Source organism: Salvelinus alpinus, chromosome 39 (genome assembly GCF_045679555.1).
Source record: "Salvelinus alpinus chromosome 39, SLU_Salpinus.1, whole genome shotgun sequence".
NCBI lineage: Eukaryota > Metazoa > Chordata > Actinopteri > Salmoniformes > Salmonidae > Salvelinus > Salvelinus alpinus.
The window spans coordinates 9173133-9195419 of NC_092124.1; the positions used below are offsets into that span (position 1 = coordinate 9173133).

The window sequence follows — 22287 nt, forward strand, 5'->3', positions numbered from 1 at the left end:
ATACAAGTATATGTTGACTAACAAATAGCCTACCAAAATGTCGGAAATGATAAGCAGAAACATATCTAAATTTGGCAGCAACAAAAAAAATAATGCGGCCTTTGTCAAAAAATCGTTCCGCCATATTTGACAGTAGCCTACATCGGATTTTCTATATTTGCGGGTAAGGGTCGGGTGCAAGACTCAGATGTTCACTTTATCACGTTTAGTCGGGCGGTTGCGGATAAGTTATTAGCAATTGCGGGTGAATAAAAAACTGTCCCGCACATGAATAGCGAGCATACGGTTTTCATTTAACCACACCCTTTGAGCTATGACGCCAACCAATAACGTCGTTTCTCTTCTGTGTAAACGGAAGTGAACAGTGACCAAGAACAATTTCTACATTTGCGTTTTTATTTGGACGTTTATTGACACCATGGAAATCAAAATATGACAAATTTAACCGCACAGCATCACGTACTTAGCCCATATAGTCTTTAATTCTCGTTGGATAGAGGACTTGGTTGATAGATGTTATCTAGCTAGCTGCTAACTTTGGCTAACAATGGCTAACTGTTTGGTTTTTCACACTCAAATAGCCTCCATCATGGAGGTGCTAGGGAATGCAGCCGTGGCAGACATCTGTAAACTCGTAGACGACGACTATGCAGTGTTTCGTTTGGAAATTTCTCAAAGCCAGAAAGAAAACAGGACATTGCGGAGGAAACTACAACTATTGGAACTGAAGGTGGCACGGGAGCGCGTCCCCGCCAGTCGTCCCAGCAGTGTCAAGATCCTCGACCTACACAGAAGCATAGCAAGAGGTACATTTCCTGGAAGGCAGAGGCTGCGCAGCCTGTCGATGTTCATATGGTGTAGTGCCTGTCCCCTCGTTCCCCTCTGCACGTGTTCATATGTGTTACCCAGAATTGGGTCTTGGTCAGTTTTTGAATAGTGTGCAGTAATTCCTCTAATTACTTATCTTGCAGACACATCACATTCTAACCAGATTATTGATTAACTGCATTTCCTATTATTTACTCAATGAAAACAATGTGATACATGGAACACAATACATATCAATAACAGTATATTAAGAAGTTATGATAAGTGTTATCTTACATCCTTTCCAAATCTTGTCAAAACTGCCAATAGTTTACAATATACCACTGAGCATTGACAGTAGCTAACCATCCACCTCTTCTCCACCAATTACTTTCTCAGGTGAAGGACATCTCACTGGAGGCCACAGGAGGGGTGTGAAGCCAGCAGGACACAATACATGGGGAGATGACCAACCAATCACTGTTGATGAGAGGAGTGGAACCTCAACCCATCACGTTATCATGATAGAGGTTAGTGTAATAGTGATGCATTAAAAATGAGTTACTTTGTAAATAAAATTGCAGTAAGGTTCCCCTCAGCTATTAATTTGCTTACATGTACATCCTTATTTATCTGCCATTGGGGAGCTTGTGAGACTTCCCTACGACATTGTTATCGAATTCTTAAGGGTCAGTAGCAAACTGCTCGCCCACAGGACGCCATACACATAGTCTGCGGTTGTGAGGCTGGTTGGACATACTGCCAAATTCTCTAAAACAACATTAGAGGGGGCTTATGGTAGAGAAATGAACAGTAGTAGTCAGTATACCAATTGCATGCTCCCTCAAACATCTGTGGCATTGTGTTGTGTGACAAAACTGCACATTTTAGAGTGGCCTTTTTATTGTCCCCAGCACAAGGCGAACCTGTGCAATGACACCAGTCATGTGGATGGATTATTTTGGCAAAGCAGAAATGCTCACTAACAGAGATGTAAACACATTTGTGCACCACATTTGAGAGAAATACGTTTTTTGTATGGAAAATGTCTGGGATCTTTTATTTCAGCTCATGAAACATTGGTCCAACACTTTACATGTTGCTTTAATATTTTTGTTCAGTGTAGCTAAAATTGTCCGTGATGAGATTCGAAATCGCAACCCTTGATTTGTTTTTGCGTTAAGTAACCATCTGTCTTCAGTACACTCAAAACAACCTAATTATTATAAATTATATTCAGTCAAATAAGCCACATGTAGCAAATAAGGCATAACATTTGTTAACCAAATTCGACACTCATTGAACTCCATATAAAAACTACACACTTAGTGAGCAAAAAAAAAAAAAAAAACATTTTCTGGAGAAGACAGATTTTGTGCCCAGTTATCCCTTCGAGACATCTCTAATTGTACACGCGTTATGTTTGCAGTTTGTAAGTGTGGGATATGGGGTTATAGAATAGTTTATTTTGACATTCATACAGACAAACTTTTATAAACAATAGAAGCTATTTGGACACTACCATGTTAATCTGAGCCTTGCTGTTGGAAAACCACTACAGTGCCTGACTTTTGGCTGTGGCAGATGCACCTCCAGACTTCACTCCTCGACTTCTGTCTAGTGGGTTGCTTACCACTCAAACAAGCCCATTGTTGTTCAATGCACCATGAAAGTTGTACTTTCTTGTTCCTTGTTTTGTAGGTTAATAATTTGCATCGTAGAATTCATAAAACACGGTCATATAAGACATATCAAAATGTATGTGTTTCTGAGTGAATTTACCTACTATATACCGGTTTATCTTATTTGACAGCCGAGAAGAAGCACAAAGCCGAAAAGTTAGAACTGTTTCATTAGAACTACAACTCCCACCAGCTGAACAAGTCTTTGTCTTTCGACAGTTTCCCGGTCTACAAAAAACATTATTTTGTTTGTTGCCTTTTTTTTAAAGTATTGTCTGGCAACGTTCAGTCAAAAAGCTCCAGTGTAATCGAATATAAAACGCATAACGGGACGGTCACTAACAGGTTATTATTGTCCTGTGAGGCTGCTGAGTTGTAGTTCAAATTAGACTAACTTTCGCCAATGTGTCTTCTTAAGCGTCAAATGTTTTCAGGTATGATCAAATGAATATACGAATATCATTTTATATATATATCCTATATGACTGCGTCATGAATTTGATGATATAAGGTTGAAGCCCATGCAAAAACCGTATGGAACTGGAAACAGGAAGTAGGCAGGTTTTCATAATAACCTCCTCTCTTTTTGTGTCAGTCTGCAGATGCAGAGTCTGCAGGTCCTGGGGTTAAGCAGGAGAGGTCTGAAGGAGAGGATGATCCACGACACAACAGAGACATCCAGACTGGAGCAGCGGCTGGAGTGGCACCCCCTATAGCCACGGAGGACCCCACCACCCTCCCAGTGCAGCCCAGGAGCCGACACAGCATCACGGAGGTCAGTGGAACGCCGAACACCGTCCTCAAGTCAGAGACAGATACAGAGACTTTAACGGTGCTGGAGCGACTGGGCTGTCCTCCTGCTCCCTGCTCAGAGTATTTACTTCACGGTAATCTGAGCCCGAGGACGGTTCTGTCCCATCAGGACTCAGGTGACGCGTTACAGACTGGCAATGATCTGTCCTGTTCATATGCTACAGAGACACAGATGATACCTGGTGACATGCCTGTGGTATTAGATACACAGACTAATCCAATGAGAGTGGACTGGAACCGTTACAGTAGTAGTGTATACTCTGAAAGGTACCTAGATAAGAAAGGGGAGGGTCTGGTCGAAGATGAGGTGACTGTGAAAGTGGAGGGCGACACTCCTCTGATATGGAATCCAGACGAAACTCACTTAGGAGAACGACACTCGCAGGGCAACAACAGTGACTTCTTAGACTACAGGAAAAGCTTAGAGACAAATCTAAATGTCGCGACCCACTCCCCTTTACACGTGTTCAGGGAATGCGACCCAGTGTCAATGTCGATGGGGCCTTCTGATTCACACGTCCTTTTTGATCAGGTATTGAACTCAGACGACAGGGCGAGAGCCCAGGTTCAGGGAGGGGGCGCAACATCAGGCAATAGTAAAGAGAAACCGTTCCTCTGCATGTTTTGTAACAAAGGCTTCAGCTGCCTCCAGAAGGTGGAGATTCACCAGAGGGTCCACACAGGGGAGAAACCCTTCAACTGTACCCAGTGTCATATGCGCTTCGCTGAGGCTGGCAACCTGAAGAGGCACCAGAGGGTCCACACAGGGGAGAAACCGTTCGTCTGCCACCTTTGCCGGGCCAGTTTCTCCCACTCGTTCAACCTGAAAAGGCATCAGAGGGTCCACACAGGGGAGAACTCTACAGCGGCCCCCAGTGTGAGAAGAGGTTCTCCCACCAGCACCAGCTGAAAATGCACTTGAAGGTCCACACGGGAGAGAGGCCCTTTGCCTGTAAGCCTTGCGGGAAGAGGCTCTCAGAAAGGAGATACCTCAGGATACACCAGCAGAAAACCATTCAACTGGATAGCTGCTGACGTTTAGATCAAACCCTGCATTAAAGACAAAGTTTAATTTTCAATGTTGTCAGCAGAAAATATCCACAGATGTATCTGGAATAACGAGAGTGACAGATTTCAATGTTCAATATTTCTGGGTAGAATATTGCATCCAGACATTGTGTGAGATATATATATATATATATTTAAGCAATGCCACTTAATACAATGTTTACATACCCTACATTACCCATCTCATATGTATATATACTGTACTCTATATCATCTACTGCATCTTGCCATCTTTATGCAATACATGTACCACTAGCCACTTCAAACTATGCCACTTTATGTTTACATACCCTACAGTACTCATCTCATATGTATATACCGTACTCTATACCATCTACTGCATCTGCCATGCCGTTCTGTACCACCACTCATCCATATATCTTATGTACATATTCTTTATCCCTTACACTTGTGTGTGTGTGTAAGGTAGTAGTGTGGAATTGTTAGGTTAGATTACTGTTGGTTATTACTGCATTGTCGGAACTAGAAGCACAAGCATTTCGCTACACTCGCATTAACATCTGCTAACCATGTGTATGTGACTAATAAAATTTGATTTGATTTGATATATATATACAGTTGAAGTCGGAAGTTTACATACACTTGGGTTGGAGTCCTTAAAACTAGTTTTTCAACCACTCCACAAGTTTCTTGTTAACGAACTATAGTTTTGGCAAGTCGGTTAGGACATCTACTTTATGCATGACAAGTAATTTTTCCAACAATTGTTTACAGACAGATTATTTCACTTATAATTCATTGTATTACAATTCCAGTGGGTCAGAAGTTGACATGAACTAAGTTGACTGTGCCTTTAAACAGCTTGGAAAATTCCAGAAAATGATGTCATGGCTTGAGAAGCTTCCGTCAGGCTAATTGACATCATTTGAATCAATTGGAGGTGTACCTGTGGATGTATTTCAAGGCCTACCTTCAAACTCAGTGGCTCTTTGCTTGACATCATGGGAAAATCAAAAGAAATCAGCCAAGACCTCAGAAAAGAATGTGTAGACCTCCACAAGTCTGGTTCATCCTTGGGAGCAATTTCCAAATGCCTGAAGGTACCAGGTTCATCTATACAAACAATAGTACGCAAGTATAAACACCATGGGACCATGCAGCCGTCATACCCCTCAGGAAGGAGACGCATTCTGTTCCCTAGAGATGAACGAAATTTAGTGCGAAAAGTGCAAATCAATCCCAGAACAACAGCAAAGGACCTTGTGAAGATGCTGGAGGAAAGGGGTACAAAAGTATCTATATCCACAGTAAAAGGAGTCCTATATCAACATAACCTGAAAGGCTGCTCAGCAAGGAAGAAGCCACTGCTTCAAAACCGCCATAAAAAAGCCAGACCACGGTTTGCAACTGAACATGGGGACAAAGATCGTACTTTTTGGGGAAATGTCCTCTGGTCTGATGAAACAAAAATAGAACTTTTTGGCCATAATGACCACCATTATGTTTGGAGGAAAAAGGGTGAGGCTTGGAAGCAGAAGAACACCATCCCAACCGTGAAGCACGGGGGTGGCAGCATCATGTTGTGGAGGTGCTTTGCTGCAGGAGGGACTGTTGCACTTCACAAAATTGATGGCATCATGAGGAAGGAATATTATGTGGATATATTGAAACAACATCTCAAGACATCAGTCAGGAAGTTAAAGCTTGGTCGCAAATGGGTCTTCCAAATGGACAATGACCCAAAGCAAACTTCCAAAGTTGATTCAAAATGGTTTAAGGACAACAAAGTCAAGGTATTAGAGTGGCCATCACAAAGCCCTGACCTCAATCCTATAGAAAATGTGTGGAAAAATCCTATAGAAAAAGCATGTGTGAGCAAGGAGGCCAACAAACCTGACTCAGTTACACCAGCTCTGTCGGGAGGAATGGGCCAAAATTCACCCAACTTATTGTGGGAAGCTTGTGGAAGGCTACCCGAAACGTTTGACCCAAGATAAACAATTTAAAGGCAATGCTACCAAATACTAATTGAGTGTATGTAAACTTCTGACCCACTGGGAATGTGATGAAAGAAATAAAAGCTGAAATAAATCATTCTCTCTACTATTATTCTGACATTTCACATTCTTAAAATAAAGTGGTGATCCTAACTGACCTAAAAGAGGGATTTTTTACGAGGGTTAAATGTCAGGAATTGTGAAAAACTGAGTTTAAAGGTATTTGGCTAAGGTGTATGTAAACTTCTGACTTGAACTGTATATACACTGAGTGTACAAAACACCTGCTCTTTCCATGACATAGACTGACCAGGTGAATCCAGGTGAAAGCTACGATCCCTTGTTAATATCACTTGTTAAATCCACTTCAATTAGTGTCGATGAATGGGAGGAGACAGGTTAAAGAAGGATTTTTAAGCCTTGAGACAATTGAGGCATGGATTGTGCATGTGTGCCATTCAGAGGGTGAATGGGCAAGACAATAGATTTAAATGCCTTTTGAACGGGGTACGGTAGTAGGTGCCAGGCGCACAGGTTTGAGTGTGTCAAGAACTGCAACACTGCTGGGTTTTTTATGCTCATGTATCAAGAATGGTCCACCACCCAAAGGACATCCAGCCAACTTGACACAACTTTGGGAAGCCTTTGAGTCAACATGGACCAGCATCCCTGTGGCACTCTTTCAACACCTTGTGGAGTCCATGCCCTGACGAATTAAGGCTGTTCTGAAGGGGGGGGGGAGGGGGGGGGGTACAACTCTGTATTAGGAAGATGTTCCTAATGTTTTGTACACTAAATGTATATGCCAATAAAGTCTTGCTACATAGTGTTTATACAGTGTAGCCTATATGATGTTCAAGTTTCATTACTTCCGTTCAATTACTTACTTTTTAAAATAAACTACATACATTTTCTCATTAAAAGTTAAGTGATTTTTTTGTTGTTGACACGTGTGGTGTTCATGTGGTGTATTTTAAAACTTTGTTTAATAAATACAAAATGGGACTTTTCATTCTAAGACTTTCATTGAGACTCTCTTTAATATACATCACAGCTGATCTCACCCTATTCTGCATAAACATGACAGCTCTTTATAACAAATATACACTTACTAAATATACCTACACACTAACAAACACCTACTGTACATGTCAAAATAGTTTAGTCAGGTTTGTCTGACTTTTGCCTTATCATAGCGGACTCATATTTACCCACAACATCATATTTATGTCCACCATGATGGGTTTCACAACAATGAAGTAATTCTGTAACTACAGTATAGGACTCAAACATAGTGGGGATGGGTAAACACTATGTTTAAAGTGTGTTTATCTGTGTACGTACCTGAGGGAGTGTATGTCTGTATCACCTGTCTCTTCCAGGAGGGACTAGAGGTGCTGCTGGTGAAGGAGGAGGGTCTGGGGAACCCTGAGGGGACCATGGTCATGGAGGACAACCAGACTACACCTCCTCCTGAACCCACAGAGGAACCAGCTGAGCAGCACAGGACCACACACAGTCTCACTGAGGTGAGCCCACTGTGAACTACTGTCTGAATGGTATTAGGTCAGGGTATGTATCCACAAAGCCTCTCCATAGCTGGGTGTTCATATGAGATTTCTTGATCCAACATCCTCTCACTCTGTATCTCTTACAGTCAGTAGACATGGAGGATGGGATGCCTGATCTGCTGCTAGTCAAAGAGGAGACAGACCAGAGAGCATTGACCTGCTGAGTGGACTAAATATGGGGGAGCAAGGTAAGGGAGAAATACATATAGCACATTGTCTTCCGACAGGTGGTGTCACTCCTACAAGACGCTAGCTCCTCATTGTACTGTTTTTTTTATTATTTTTTTATTCATTTTACCGTTATTTTACCAGGTAAGTTGACTGAGAACACATTCTCATTTGCAGCAACGACCTGGGGAATAGTTACAGGGGAGAGGAGGGGGATGAATGAGCCAATTGTAAACTGGGGATTATTAGGTGACCGTGATGGTTGAGGGCCAGATTGGGAATTTAGCCAGGACACCGGGGTTAACACCCCTACTCTTACGATAAGTGCCATGGGATCTTTAATGACCTCAGAGAGTCAGGACACCCGTTTAACGTCCCATCCGAAAGACGGCACCCTACACAGAGCAGTGTCCCCAATCACTGCCCTGGGGCATTGGGATCTTTGTTTAGACCAGAGGAAAGAGTGCCTCCTACTGGCCCTCCAACACCACTTCCAGCAGCACCTGGTCTCCCATCCAGGGACTGACCAGGACCAACCCTGCTTAGCTTCAGAAGCAAGCCAGCAGTGGTATGCAGGGTGGTATGCTGCTGGCCCCCTGGTTTCAATCATAGTACCAATCCCATTTAGCAAACTCCAGAAGGTGCTCTGGTCAGTTGACAGGAAAATTGAGCTCTTTGGCCATGCACACCAGTGGTGGGTTTGGCGTCGAAAAACGGAAGCATATGGTGGTGGATCTTTGATGTTATGGGGGTATTTAGCCTCCTTTGGTCCTGGGACCCTTGTTAAGGTCAACGGCATCAGGAACTTTACCCAGTACCAGGACATTTTAGCCAAAAACCTGGTTGCGTCTGCCAGGAGGGTGAAACTAGTCCGCAAGTGGATCTTCCAGCAAGACAATAACCCCAAGCACACATGAAAATCCACAAAGAAATGGTTAATTGACCACAAAAATCATCATTTTGCAAAGGCCATTTCAGTCTCCGGACTTCAACCCCATTGAAAACCTGTGGTTTGAAGAGGACAGTTCATAAGCACAAACGAGGGATATCAAGGACCTGGAAAGATTATGCATGGAGGAATGATCTAATATCCCTCCCAATGTGTTCTCCAATCTCATAAAACATTTTAGAAAAAGTCTCTGTGTTGTTATCCTCACAGTGTGTGCTGGAGTATTGAAAACAGGGGTGCCAATAACTTTGACACCTATCTTTGAGATGTATTTTTATTATTTGTTAAACAAAATCTCTGACCAATTGTGTTATTATAAAATAATATAATTTGAGCATACAATATAGCTCAGTATTTGAATGATTTATTGTATACAGTCTTTTATGCTCATCTTTATCAAGGGTGTCAATAATTTGTACATATTAGAACATAATATTGGATGATCACCCATAACAATTTTTTAATTCAAGGTTTATAACATCAGAAAACAATAGTATAGCAACGGACGTTTGGTTCACTACGTAGGCTGGTCAAAATGTTGCAAGTTCTACCAACAGCCCTAGCAACATAGGCTAGAACTCATCGAATCCCATTGTGATGCTGGGGGACACTATTTGGCATGACATGTTCACCCATACAAAAAAGAAATATTTCATGGTTTAATAAAATATGTTAATTCAATAATGATTTACAGCAGAAAAACTATAGTCCACGCCCTATGTCTCTACCATATATGGTTCAAATGTTAGACGATTTACTCAGAGAATTTAGCATAATTAGAGTGAATAGGATGCCATCACGGCCATGGTCAAAAAGTAGTCACTCCTAATAGATATACCTCAATGTGAATAGTGAAGTGCCTGGCTATTCTTTTTTCTTCATTCATAAAATGAAATCAATACAACTTATGTTTACATACAAAAACACACAATGTATGAACTTGACCAGGTAATTGACTTAAAATCTCCATATGTAGAGTTCTCTGCCATGTTTTTAAAGTCTATTTTCTAACCTCTTCCTGCAGGTGGTTGGCTGGAGGCTAACAGAGGAGACTGGGTGGCCATCTTGGATTCCCAGACTCAGACGGGTACAGCCAAGGGCCCAGGGGACAACATCCCTGAGCAGGCCAGGACCAGAGGCGACATAGTGGATGTCAGTGGATTGGACAGCATCCTCAACTCTGGGTTGGGGGACAACACTGTTAACCACAACCAGGAACAGACAGTGGAACACAAAACAACATACGAACTTAGTCTACATGTCAACAGACTGGCTGAGACCAGGGCGAGGTGTAGATTTGGCCCACGGGGACAGAGAGGTGTCCGTATGCAGCGGGAGAGAACAGAAACAGTTTCGGCTAGCGATGCTCCATCCTGCTCCTATAGTTGTGATTCAGAGAGACTGATGGCGCCTCAGGTTAACTCCCTAACAGATGCTGCCTTCAGCCTGCCTTCTATAGGATCTATCAACTGGAACATGGATCCTGTGACAACACAGACACTCCCTGGCCTTCGTCCTCCTCACACTCTCCTAATGTTAAACAATGCCTCAACACTAAATGGCTACACAAGCCCATTGACACATGACAGTATTAGGATTAATGCTGTCAGTCGATCTGGTGGCAAAGAGAAGCGCTTCCCGTGTTCATTCTGTGGGAAAGCCTTCAGTTTCCCAAAACAGGTGCAGATCCACCAGAGGATCCACACAGGGGTAAAACCCTTCAGCTGTACCCAGTGTCACATGTGCTTCGCTCAGACTGGTGACCTGAAGAGGCATCAGAGGGTCCACACAGGGGAGAAACCCTACAGCTGCCCCCAGTGTGAGAAGAGGTTCTCCCGCAAGCACCAGCTGAATAGGCACCTGAAGGTTCACACGGGAGAGAGGCCGTTCGCCTGTACACACTGCAGGAAGAGGTTCTCAGAGAGGAGCTACCTCAGGATACACCAGCAGAAAGACCATTCCACTCTATGACATAGAAAGGAACCGTATCACTCAATACCTTCTGAGGTTTAGATCAAACCCAGCATTAAAGAGAATAATAATTGTCATTGTTGTCAGCAGAAAATATCCACAGATGCATTTCGAATAGCGAGAGTAACAGATTTCAGTGTTTAATATTCTTTGGTAGAATAATGCATCCAGACATTGTGTGATATACTCTGTGTACAAAACATTAAGAACACCTTCCTAATTTTTAGTTGCACCCCCCATTTTTGCCCTCAAAACAGCTTCAATTCGTCGGGGCATTGACTCTACAAGGTGTTGAAAGCGTTCCACAGGGATGCTGGCACATGTTGACTCTAATGCTTCCCACAGTCGTGTCAAGTTGGCTGGATGTGTTTTGGGTGGTGGAACATTCTTGATACATACGGGAAACTGTTCGGTGTGAATAACCCAGTAGTATTGCAGTTCTTGACACAAACTGTTGCGCCTGGCACCTACTATGATAGCCCATTCAAAGGCACTTAAATATTTTGTCTTGCCCATTCACCCTGAATGGCACACATACACAATCCATGTCTAAATTGTCTCAAGGCTTAAAAATCCTCCTTTAACCTGCATCATCCCCTTCATCTACACTGATTGAAGTGGATTTAACAAGTGACAACAATAAGAGATCATATTTCTTTCACCTGGTCAGTCTATGTCATGGAAAGAGCAGGTGTTTATAATGTTTTGTACACTCACTGTATAAGGCATTTATACAATGAACAAAAATATAAATGCTACATGCAACAATTTCAAAGATTTTACTGAGTTACAGAAATTAGTCAATTGAAATAAATGAATTGGGCCCTAATCTATGGATATCACATGACTGGGCAGGGGTGCACCCACTTGGAAGCCAAGTTTTTTGTTCAGTGTATTTATGATGTTCACAAATGCCTGTTACATTACTTCCATTCAACTACTTCATTTTTCCCCCAAGACACTTTTAATGAGAAAATGTTTATCAAGTTCATGCAGATGTTTAGTTGAGACGTGTATTTGTAGTTTTCATATGGTGTATTTAACACCTTTTATGTTTAATAAACACAAAATGGGACTTTCATTGAGACTCTCTTTAGTGTACATCATATCTGATCTCGCCCTATTCTGCATACACCCAACAGCGCTTTAACCAATATACACTTACTAAATATACCTACACATACCCACACACTAACAAACACCTATTGTACACGTCAAAATAGTTTAGTCAGATTTGTCTGATGACTTTTGACTTATCATAGCTGACTCATATTTATCCACAACATCATATGTGTCCACGATGATGGGTTTAACAACAATGAAGTCATTCTGTAACTACAGTATAGGACTCAAACATAGTGGGGAAGGGTAAATGTTGAACATGTTTTATCTGTGTGTGCATGTAACACAGGAGGCTGGTGTGAGGAGGACGGCTCATAATATGGGCTGGGATGGAGTCAATGGAATGGATGTGTTTGATACCATTCCATTTACTCCATTGTAGCCATTACCTTAGGCCTCCTCAATTAAGGTGCCACCAGCTGCCTCTGATGTGTACGTACCTGAGGGAGCGTATGTCTGGCCGGCAGGGATATCCTTGTCTCATCGCGCACTAGCGACTCCTGTGGCGGGCCGGGCGCAGTGCACGCTGACCAGGTCGCCAGGTGTATGGTGTTTCCTCCGACACATTGGTGCGGCTGGCTTCCGGGTTGGATGTGCATTCTGTCAAGAAGCAGTGCGGCTTGGTTGGGTTGTGAAAAGTGAATTACGTTCTATTTACACGTTCTTAAATCGGGGCCATAGTGACTTGTCAGATAAATATCAGCAAAATAGCTAGCTAGCTTCTTAAGACCGTCGTGTCTCATCTTTCTGAACTGAGCATAACAGATTTCAGTGTGGAATATTGCATCCAGACATTTCTTTAACCTTTATTTAAGTAGGCAAGTCAGTTAAGAATACATTCTTATTTTCAATCACAGCTTAGGAACAGTGGGTTTACTGTCTTGTTCAGAACGACAGATTTTTACCTTGTTAGCTTGGGGATTCGATCTTGCAACCTTTCGGTTACTAGTCCAACGCTCTAACCACTAGCCTACCTGTCACCCCACATTGTGGTATATACAGTTGCTAGTGAAAGTCCACACACCCCTTGCACAATCTTCACATTTTGTTGCCTTCAAATTAAATCTAAAAGGGGATTCAATTAGTTTCTTTCCTACCTATCTACACAACCTACTCCACATTTTCAAAGTGAAAGAAAAATTATAGAACATTTTCCAAAATCACAATAATAATACAAAAAGCATATGTACATTGTTTTTGTTAAAATTGCTCAAGCTCTGTACATTTAGTTGAGAATAATTTGATGGACAGCAATCTTCAAACCGGAGACTGGACCACTCAGGAAAGTTCAACACCTCTTGGAAAACTATTCTGTTGTGTCTTTGGCATTAAATGTGTGTAATTGTCCTGCTGAACAATAAAACATTATCCTAGGGTTAAGTTTTCAGAAGACTGAGGTGGATTTCCTCTAACCTTTACCCTGGGCTTTGCTCCTTTAATATTTATTTTGAACCCAGTACCTGCCGATGACAAGCATACCCATAACATGATGCTGCCACAAATACTTGAAAATAAAAAAGGTTCCACTCTGCGTTGCGTTGTACCGGATTTGACCCAAACCAAAGATGTGCAATGCGTGTGTAGACTTTCACTAGGCACCTGAAGGTCCACATAGGAGAGAGGCTGTTCACCTGTATGCACTGTGGGAAGAGGTTCTCAGAGAGGAGCTACCTCAGTTTACACCAGCAGAAAATTAACATGGTATAGTGTATAGTGAGTGACATGTAATGCAATACTAGTTAGTTTGTTGTTAATTCTGTTGGTTTTGGATGCACAGTTGAAGTCGGAAGTTTACATACACTTAGGTTGGAGTCCTTAAAACTAGTTTGTCAACCACTCCACAAATTTCTTGTCAACAAACTATAGTTTTGGCAAGTCGGTTAGGACATCTACTTTGTGCATGACACAAGTAATTGTTCCAACAATTGTTTACCGACAGATAATTTCACTTATAATTCACTGTATCACAATTCCAGTGGGTCAGAAGTTTACATACACTAAGTTGACTGTGCCTTTAAACAGCTTGGAAAATTCCAGAAAATGATGTCATAGCCTATCAGAAGCTTCTAAAGCCAACTGACATCATTTGAGTCAATTGGAGGTGTACCTGTGGATGTATTTCAAGGCCTACCTTCAAACTCAGTGGCTCTTTGCTTGACATCATGGGAAAATCAAAAGAAATCAGCCAAGACCTCAGAAAAAAAATTGTAGACCTCCACAAGTCTGGTTCATCCTTAGGAGCAATTTCCAAATGCCTGAAGTTACCACGTGCATCTGTACAAACAATAGTACGCAAGTATAAACACCATGGGACCATGCAGCCGTCATACCGCTCAGGAAGGAGACGCGTTCTGTCTCCTAGAGATGAACGTACTTTGGCTGCGAAAAGTGCAAATCAATCCCAGAACAACAGCAAAGGACCTTGTGAAGATGCTGGAGGGAACAGGTACAAAAGTATCTACAGTGGGGAGAACAAGTATTTGATACACTGCCGATTTTGCAGGTTTTCCTACTTACAAAGCATGTAGAGGTCTGTAATTTTTATCATAGGTACACTTCAACTGTGAGAGACGGAATCTAAAACAAAAATCCAGAAAATCACATTGTATGATTTTTAAATAATTAATTTGCATTTTATTGCATGACATAAGTATTTGATCACCTACCAACCAGTAAGAATTCCGGCTCTCACAGACATGTTAGTTTTTCTTTAAGAAGCCCTCCTGTTCTCCACTCATTACCTGTATTAACTGCACCTGTTTGAACTCGTTACCTGTATAAAAGACACCTGTCCACACACTCAATCAAACAGATTCCAACCTCTCCACAATGGCCAAGACCAGAGAGCTGTGTAAGGACATCAGGGGTAAAATTGTAGACCTGCACAAGGCTGGGATGGGCTACAGGACAATAGGCAAGCAGCTTGGTGAGAAGGAAACAACTGTTGGCGCAATTATTAGAAAATGGAAGAAGTTTAAGATGACGGTCAATCACCCTCGGTCTGGGGCTCCATGCAAGATTTCACCTCGTGGGGCATCAATGATCATGAGGAAGGTGAGGGATCAGCCCAGAACTACACGGCAGGACCTGGTCAATGACCTGAAGAGAGCTGGGACCACAGTCTCAAAGAAAACCATTAGTAACACACTACGCCGTCATGGATTAAAATCCTGCAGCGCACGCAAGGTCCCCCTGCTTAAGCCAGTGCATGTCCAGGCCTGTCTGAAGTTTGCCAATGACCATCTGGATGATCCAGAGGAGGAATGGGAGAAGGTCATGTGGTCTGATGAGACAAAAATAGAGCTTTTTGGTCTAACTCCACTCGCCGTGTTTGGAGGAAGAAGAAGTATGAGTACAACCCCAAGAACACCATCCCAACCGTGAAGCATGGAGGTGGAAACATCATTCTTTGGGGATGCTTTTCTGCAAAGGGGACAGGACGACTGCACCGTATTGAGGGGAGGATGGATGGGGCCATGTATCGCGAGATCTTGGCCAACAACCTCCTTCCCTCAGTAAGAGCATTGAAGATGGGTCGTGGCTGGGTCTTCCAGCATGACAACGACACGAAGCACACAGCCATGGCAACTAAGGAGTGGCTCCGTAAGAAGCATCTCAAGGTCCTGGAGTGGCCTAGCCAGTCTCCAGACCTGAACCCAATAGAAAATCTTTGGAGGGAGCTGAAACTCCGTATTGCCCAGCGACAGCCCCGAAACCTGAAGGATCTGGAGAAGATCTGTAGGGAGGAGTGGGCCAAAATCCCTGCTGCAGTGTGTGCAAACCTAGTCAAGAACTACAGGAAACGTATGATCTCTGTAATTGCAAACAAAGGTTTCTGTACCAAATATTAAGTTCTGCTTTTCTGATGTATCAAATACTTATGTCATGCAATAAAATGCAAATTAATTACTTAAAAATCATACAATGTGATTTTCTGGATTTTTGTTTTAGATTCCGTCTCTCATAGTTGAAGTGTACCTATGATAAAAATTACAGACCTCTACATGCTTTGTAAGTAGGAAAACCTGCAAAATCGGCAGTGTATCAAATACTTGTTCTCCCCACTGTATATCTACTGTAAAACGAGTCCAATATCGACATAACCTGAAAGGCTGCTCAGCAAGGAAGAAGCCACTGCTCCAAAACCGCGATAAAAAGCCAGACTACAGTTTGCAACTGCACATGGGCACAAAGATCCTCTGGTTTGATGAAATAAAAATAGAACTGTTTGGCCATAATGACCATCGCTATGTTTGGAGGAAAAAGGGGGAGGCCTGCAAGCCGAAGAACACCATCCCAACCTTTGAAGCACGGGGGAAGGCTACACGAAATGTTTGACCCACGTTAAGCAATTTAAAGGCAATGCTACCAAATACTAATTGAGTGTATAAACTTCTGACCCACTGGGAATGTGATGAAAGAAATAAAAGCTGAAATAAATCATTCTCTCTACTATTATTCTGACATTTCACATCCTTAAAATAAAGTGGTAATCCTAACTGACCTAAGAAAGGAAATTTTTACTAGGATTAAATGTCAGGAATTGTGAAAAACGGAGTTTAAATGTATTTGGCTAAGGTGTATGTAAACTTCCAACTTCAACTGTATAGGGAACTGGATGAGGTGAACTGAGGAAAGAATGAGTATGATGAGACAGAGTAGATGATATGGTGATGGTTGGTGTGATGGTGTCTGTAAAAATGCTTCATTGATGAAAAGTGACAACCTTTTCCTGTTCTTTGACGCTGGTGTTTTATAATTAGGAAATTATAGTCCTTTAATTGATGTTTACTTGACATAAAAGTAGTGAAGCTGTGTGTAATGTAATATTGATCCTTTTCCAAAGTATTAAAAAATTCATTTTTATCAAAGTGAGGGTACTAGATTTACGGAAAAGGTCAAGTGTTAACATAGGGTAAGTAAATCCATTTGAATTTAATAACTTTTTGAATGTAACCTTCCATAGATATTTACCCATTGTGGAATTGATCCGAACCTGACTATATGGACCTGAATGCCAAAACATTCGCGAAATAAAGGTGCTTAAAGTTGACCCATTTTGCATATCCCACCATACCATGAGACATCCATGTCTTCATCACTGGAAAAGATAAACGGTTGAGAATGATAGAAAATATTTCTTTTTTTAAGTGACCTTTTTAAAAACCTTTAACGTCAATGATCTAAAAACGTGTAGGTACAATTAATGACCATAGTAATAAACACCAAGAAGCCTTCCTAAAGCACAAATTGTTGGGGTCACTCTGTACTGGCATACTACTCACAGGGATCCTCTCAGGCCCTCACCCTTAACCCACCACCCTCTACTTTCCTCACTGACTCAGCATATGACACTTTATGCACTGCTCTCACCCTGGCAACCTCAACCTGTTTCACTTGCACAGGACATTTCTGATCCCCAGCAACATGGCCACCCCCACAATTGACACGCTCCACTTTTTCCACCGAAACTACACACTCTTTTGTCCCATCCCCTCCTGCACACTTCTCACACCTCGGAATCGCCCTACTACATACTGCTGCAACATCACCATAAACTTGACACCTGAAACACGGTACTGGGTTCGTAACAAAAGCTCTCACGGGATAACTTATATGACTTTATGACTTTATCCGGCAAACACACTGAATCACTCACCACCAAACGGCGTGCAACACAGACAACCGGGATCCCTGACTTGAGTTGATCCACCTTAACACTCAACCTCATCCCAGTTATCACTCCTTTCAGTGGCGCTGTGCTCCGGAGAGCAAAGCAGGACACCGCTTTCATCCCGAGTCTAGAAACACGCATCGCCCTCTCCCTCTAAGCAGCAGACACAAAAAATCAACACAAGTCCACCTCCGGACACTTTGACTGAATTGACAGAACCCAACTCCTTCTTCAACCAGCCTGATACCACAAACGAATCGGCCAAAAGGCATGGATCCACTTTCTCCACGAATGATACTCCCACTGGGCCAGAGTAATCTTTGGAATTTTCCTAATCAATCAATCAATCAAATGTATTTATAAAGCCCTTTTATATCAGCCGATGTCACAAAGTGCTATACAGAAACCCAGCCTAAAACCCCAAACAGCAAGCAATGCAAATGTAGAAGCACGGGGGCTAGGAAAAACTCCCTAGAAAGGCAGGAAACTAGGAAGAAACCTAGAGAGGAACCAGGCTCTGAGGGGTGGCCAGTCCTCTTCTGGCTGTGCCGGGTGGAGATTAAAACAGTACATGGCCAAGATGTTCAAACGTTCATAGATGACCAGCAGGGTAAAATAATAATAATCACTGTGGTTGTAGAGGGTGCAACAGGTCAGCACCTCAGGAGTAAATGTCAGTTGGCTTTTCATAGCCGATCATTCAGAGTTAGAGACAGCAGGTGCGGTAGAGAGAGAGAGCGAGTCGAAAACAGCAGGTCCGGGACAAGATAGCACATCCGGTGAACAGTTCAGGGTTCCATAGCCGCAGGCAGAACAGTTGAAACTGGAGCAGCAGCACGACCAGGTGGACTGGAGACTGCAAAGAGTCATCAGGCCAGGTAGTCCCGAAGCATGGTCCTAGTGCTCAGGTCCTCTGAGAGAAGAGAGAAAAGAGAGAGAGTTAGAGGGAGCATACTTAAATTTGCACAGGACTCCAGATATAACAGACTGATCCTAGCCCCCTGACACATAAACTATTAGAGACTAAATGCTGGAGGTTGAGATAGGAGGGGTCAGGAGACACTGTGGCCATGATATAACCCCACCCACTTTTCCAAAGCACAGCCCCCACACCACTAGAGGGATATCTTCAAACCACCAACTTACTACCATGAGACAAGGCCGAGTATAACCCACGAAGATCTCGCCCATGGCACGAACCCTTGGGGGGCGCCAACCCGGACAGAAAGAGTGCCAGTGACTCAGCCCCCGTAGTAGGGTTAGAGGCAGAGAATCCCAGTGGAGAGAGGGGAACCGCCCAGGCAGAGACAGCAAGGGCAGTTCGTCGCTCCAGTGCCTTTCAGTTCACCTTCACACCCCTGGGCCAGACTACACTCAATCATAAGACCTACTGAAGAGATGAGTCTTCAATAAAGACTTAAAGGTTGAAAGCGAGTCTGCCTCTCTCACATGGATAGGCAGACCATTCCATAAAAATGGAGCTCTATAGGAGAAAGCCCTGCCTCCAGCTGTTTGCTTAGAAATTCTAGGAACAATAAGGAGGCCTGCGTCTTGTGACCGTAGCGTACGTGTAGGTATGTACAGCAGGACCAAATCGGAAAGATAGGTAGGGGCAAGCCCATGTAATGCTTGTAGGTTAGCAGTAAAACCATGAAATCAGCCCTAGCCTTAACAGGAAGCCAGTGTAGAGAGGCTAGCACTGGAGTAATATGATACATTTTTTGGTTTCTAGTCAAGATTCTAGCAGCCGTGTTTAGCACGAACTGAAGTGTATTTAGTGCTTTACCCGGGTAGCTGGAAAGTAGAGCATTGCAGTAGTCTAATCTAGAAGTGACAAAAGCATGGATTCATTTTTCTGCATCATTTTTGGTCAGAAAGTTTCAGATTTTTGCAATGTTATGTAGATGGAAAAAAGCGGTCCTTGAAACAGTCTTGATATGTTCGTCAAAAGAGAGATCAGGGTCCAGAGTAACGCCGAGGTCCTTCACAGTTTTATTTGAGACGACGGTACAACCATCAAGATTAATTGTCAGATCCAACAGAAGATCTCTTTGTTTCTTGGGACCTAGAACTAGCATCTCCGAGTTTAAAAGTTAAACATTTTCTGCCATCCATATGTCTGAAACACAGGCTTCCAGGGAGGGCAATTGTGGGTTTTCACCATGTTTCATCGAAATGTACAGCTGTGTATCGTCCGCATAGCAGTGAAAGTTAACATTATGGTTCCTAATTACATCACCAAGAGGTAAAATATATAGTGTAAACAATAGTGGTCCTAAAACGGAACCTTGAGGAACACCGAAATGTACAGTTGATTTGTCAGAGAACAAACCATCCACAGAGACAAATTGAAATCTTTCCGAGAGATAAGATCAAACCAGGCCAGAACTTGTCGGTGTAGACATATTTGGGTTTCCAATCTCTCCAAAAGAATGTGTTGATCGATGGTATCAAAGCAGCACTAAGGTCTAGGAGCACGAGGATAGATGCAAAGCCTTGGTCTGACGCCATTAAAAGGTCATTTACCACCTTCACAAGTGCAGTTTCAGTGCTATGATGGGGTCTAAAACCAGACTGAAGCGTTTCGTATACATTGTTTGTCTTCAGGAAGGCAGTGAGTTGCTGCGCAACATCTTTTAAAAAAATGTTTGAGAGGAATGGGATATTCAATATAGACCGATTTAGTTTTTAAAATATTTTCTGGGTCAAGGTTTGGCTTTTTCAAGAGAGGCTTTATTACTGCCACTTAGTGAGTTTGGTACACATCCGGTGGGTAGGGCGGCGTTTATTATGTTCAACATAGGAGGGCCAAGCACAGGAAGCAGCTCTTTCAGTAGTTTAGTTGGAATAGGGTCCAGTATGCAGCTTGAAGGTTTAGAGGCCATGATTATTTTCATCAGTGTTGAGATATAGTATTAAAAAACTTGAGTGTCTCCCTCGATCCTAGGTCCTGGCAGTGTTGTGCAGACTCAGGACAACTGAGCTTTGAGGAAATACGCAGATTTAAAGAGTCCATCGTTTGCTTTCTAATGATCATGATCTTTTCGTCAAAAAAGTTTATGAATTTATCACTGCTGAAATGAAAGCCATCCTCTCTTGGGGAATGCTGCTTTTTAGTTAGCTTTGCGACAGCATACATTTTTGGGGGGGATTGTTCTTTTTCTACTCAATTAAGTTGGAAAAATAGGATGATCGAGCCGCAGTGAGGGCTCTTCGATACAGCACGGTATTGTCTTTCCAAGCTAATCGGAAGACTTCCAGTTTGGTGTAGCTCCATTTCCGGTCCAATTTTCTGGAAGCTTGCTTCAGGGCTCGGGTATTTTCTGTACAGAGAGCTATGACAAATGTTTTTTGTTTTTAGGGGTGCAACTGCATCTACGGTATTATGCAAGGTTAAATTTAGTTCCTCAGGTGTTTAACCAATTTTTGTACTCTGACATCCTTGGGTATGTGGAAGAAGTCTGGAAGGGCATCTAGAAATCTTTGGGTTGTTCGAGAATTTATAGTGAGGCTTTTGATGAGCCTTGGTTGGGGTCTGAGCAGATTATTTGTTGCGATTGCAAATGTAATAAAATGGTGGTCCAATAGTCCAGGATTGAGGAAAAACATTAAGATCCACAATATTTATTCCACAGGACAAAACTAGGTCCAGAGTATGACTGTGGCAGTGAGTAGGTCCGGAGACTACCGGTGACTAAGTTACTTTTCATAGCAGGTTAGGAGAATTTACGCAGCAGGTTAGGAGAGTTATGTTAAGGTTAAAACCTCTTAAGGATCCAACCCTTTTAAAAATGTTCCGCCTAAAATGACATACCCAAATCTAATTGCTCGTAGCTCAGGACCTGAAGCAAGGATATGCATATTCTTGATACCATTTGAAAGGAAACACTTTGAAGTTTGTGGAAATGTTAAATTAATGTAGAAGAATATAACACATTAGATCTGGTAAAAGATAATTTTTTTTGTATTTTTTTTTACCATCCTCTTTCAAATGCAGGAGAAAGGCCATAATGTGTTATTCCAGCCCAGGCGCAATTTAGATTTTGGCCACTAGTTGGCAGCAGTGTATCCGCAAAGTTTTAGACTAATCCAATGAACCATTGCATATCTGTTCAAAATGTTGTATCAAGACTGCCCAAATGTGCCTAATAGCTACTGTAAATTGGACAGTGCAGTTAGATTAACACGAATTTAAGCTTTCTGCCCATATCAGATGTCTATGTACTCTGATTTTTTTGTTACTTACAACCTCAAGCTAATCACATTAGCCTACGTTAGCTCAACTGTCCCGCGGGTGGGACACTGGTCCCGTAGTTAAGGAAAGGGTTAGCTAAAATGCTCAAATTATCCTAGACCCTACTCGAAAATATCTAACTACAACCAGGCCTGCCCTGAGAACAGTCTTGTTTTCCACTAATACAATTCTGCGCTGAGTTTTTCTCTTTTCTTGTGACCAATATGCAATCCGCCCTCCGCCCTGCAGAGGGCAGCAATACGCAACACA

The 22287-nt window shown here is 42.5% G+C and overlaps 2 protein-coding genes across 3 annotated transcripts; both read left to right on the plus strand.

Annotated features, from left to right (window-relative positions):
- Positions 1–344: 344 nt before the first annotated feature.
- On the plus strand, positions 345–12068 carry LOC139566794 (uncharacterized). Of its 2 annotated transcripts, XM_071388115.1 has the most exons (6): positions 345–806; positions 1207–1337; positions 3085–3264; positions 7711–7857; positions 7986–8087; positions 10041–12068. In XM_071388115.1, exons 1-5 carry the CDS (start codon positions 548–550, stop codon positions 8061–8063), a joined length of 795 nt encoding a protein of 264 aa, XP_071244216.1. In that variant the 5' UTR covers positions 345–547; the 3' UTR covers positions 8064–8087; positions 10041–12068. The 2 variants fall into 2 exon arrangements, with proteins under 2 accessions (XP_071244216.1, XP_071244215.1); XM_071388114.1 differs by lacking the exons at positions 7711–7857; positions 7986–8087; positions 10041–12068 and having other exon boundaries at positions 3085–7340.
- Positions 8075–12068, plus strand: LOC139566699 (uncharacterized). Its single transcript, XM_071387949.1, has 2 exons — positions 8075–8087; positions 10041–12068. Exons 1-2 carry the CDS (start codon positions 8075–8077, stop codon positions 10985–10987), a joined length of 960 nt encoding a protein of 319 aa, XP_071244050.1. The 3' UTR covers positions 10988–12068.
- Positions 12069–22287: the final 10219 nt, after the last annotated feature.

What these genes read in the sequence shown, in the direction of transcription:
- LOC139566794 (XM_071388114.1), top strand. Translation starts at nt 548, where the DNA reads ATGGCTAACTGTTTGGTTTTTCACACTCAAATAGCCTCCATCATGGAG. An exon ending in ACACAGAAGCATAGCAAGAG is followed by an intron (nt 807 to 1,206) that starts GTACATTTCCTG and finishes TTACTTTCTCAG; the next exon opens with GTGAAGGACATCTCACTGGA. An exon ending in ATCACGTTATCATGATAGAG is followed by an intron (nt 1,338 to 3,084) that starts GTTAGTGTAATA and finishes TTTTTGTGTCAG; the next exon opens with TCTGCAGATGCAGAGTCTGC.